Source organism: Eumetopias jubatus, unplaced genomic scaffold, assembly GCF_037043125.1.
Source record: "Eumetopias jubatus isolate StellerSeaLion01/CBP00866 unplaced genomic scaffold, mEumJub1_p1.0 scaffold_5, whole genome shotgun sequence".
In the NCBI taxonomy this organism is placed as follows: Eukaryota; Metazoa; Chordata; class Mammalia; order Carnivora; family Otariidae; genus Eumetopias; species Eumetopias jubatus.
Window position 1 is genome coordinate 2,573,535 of NW_028274811.1, and position 1,871 is coordinate 2,575,405.

Here is a 1,871-nt window from a genome sequence, read left to right on the forward strand (position 1 = left end):
GATTGCCTTGAGCCTAGGATAGAGGGAAAATTACCTAACTCAGTAATGACTAACGACCCTGAGAGTAGACAGGACCATATCGTAATCAACAATTACTAGTTGTACAGTCCTGGTAACAATAACCTTTCTGTGACTCAGTAATTTGGGAATAATTTTAATATCTTCTAATGTGAGGCCAAGAGGGCAGTTGATGCTTTGTAGAGCCAGCTCTAAAGTTCTCTGAAATTCCCAGACTATTGTGGTGGGCACTGTCTCATGCGGTTGCTGGAACCATCCAAAAATATCCAAATATGTCTTGTCCTGAGTTTTTGTTGCATGTAAAATGAGTGTTTTAGAATCAGCCCTTTTTATAGATAACAAACTGATGCTTTTATGACTTATGAGCAACTACCCCAGCCTCATATTGAAAGTATGAGCATGATCACATATCATTAATCAGAGGAATAGGCCTGGGTGAGTTTTTACCTATCTGGGACTCAGGTTCTCTGATTATAAAATGAAACAACATATGATATCCAAGAACCTTCTAAGCTCTAAAATTTTCTAATTCTAGAATCTGAGATTAGTTTCCTTAAGGCTCTCTTCATGTCCTGATTTCTCAGACTGTAGATGAAGGGATTGACCAGGGGAGTAACCACTGTGAAGATGACAGTGGCCACCGTGTCTTGGACTGTGTAGGAGGATGAAGGGCGCATATAGACCCCCAGGATTGCCCCATAGAAGAGGGAGACCACAGTGAGGTGGGATCCACATGTGGACAGGGCCCTCCTTATTCCGTGGGCAGATGGCAACTTGAGGACATTGTAGAGGATATAAGCGTATGAAAGGATGATACATGTAAATGGCATCAGAAATATCAGTCCCCCCACAGTGAATACCATCAGGTCATTGATAAAGGTATCAGAACAAGACAGCCTTAGAATGGCATAGGGGTCACAGAAAAAGTGATGCACAGTATTGTTGAAACAAAATGTGAGTTGGACCATGAGAAGAGTGTGCAGGAGAGCATGCAGGTTGGTAATGACCCCTGATGCTGCCACCAAAAGGATACAGAGTCTGGGCTTCATGATCATGGTGTAGTGGAGTGGGCAACAGATGGCTACATAACGGTCATAGGCCATCACACTCAGGAGGAACCCATCCATGTTGAGGAAAGTGATGAAGAAGTAGATCTGGGTCATGCATTCCACATAAGAGATAGACTTGCTTCCCACTGTGTGATTCACCAACATCTTGGGGGTTGTGACTGATGAAAAGCAGATGTCAACACAGGAGAGGTTAGCCAAGAAGAAGTACATGGGGGTGTGGAGATGACTGTCCCCACTGATGGCCAAGACGATGAGGAAATTCCCGATGATGGTGACCAAGTACATCCCCAAGAATACCCCAAAGAGAACATCTTCCTGCTCTGACTGCCCAGAGAGTCCCAGGAGAAGGAATTCTGTGACTGTAGTCTGGTTGTCTCCATCCATGTCTGCAGGGGAGAAAGTGTGGCCAAAAGTAAAACAGAATGTTTAATTAATAGAGCTCCATTTACTGTTTAGAGACTGTAATATTTTAATGGTACCAAATCCAAAGTGTATTTTTCAGTTAATATCACTTCAAATATGCAATTAGTTAGACAGATAAGACTATGTCATCATTTGAGTGAACTTCTTATGATACTGGTTTGTCATTGTTTGATAATGAACTCACATTAGAGAATTTTATGGAGTTAGTTTTACTGAAATCAAGACCTGGCTAATGTCCATAATTTCAATTTATGTTTTTTTAATTTATCTTTGATTACATACAGCTTACTTCACTAACATTTAGTGAATAGCCAGTATGCAAAAGTATTCTTCCACACATAGTTGGTTTTTAGCTTACGA

At 41.3% G+C, this 1,871-nt stretch overlaps 1 protein-coding gene across 1 annotated transcript; it reads right to left on the bottom strand.

Moving 5' to 3' along the window:
* Window positions 1-533: 533 nt before the first annotated feature.
* On the bottom strand, window positions 534-1,478 carry LOC114200485 (olfactory receptor 1E1-like). The gene has a single exon (XM_028092614.2). It carries the CDS (start codon window positions 1,470-1,472, stop codon window positions 534-536), a length of 939 nt encoding a protein of 312 aa, XP_027948415.1. The 5' UTR covers window positions 1,473-1,478.
* Window positions 1,479-1,871: the final 393 nt, after the last annotated feature.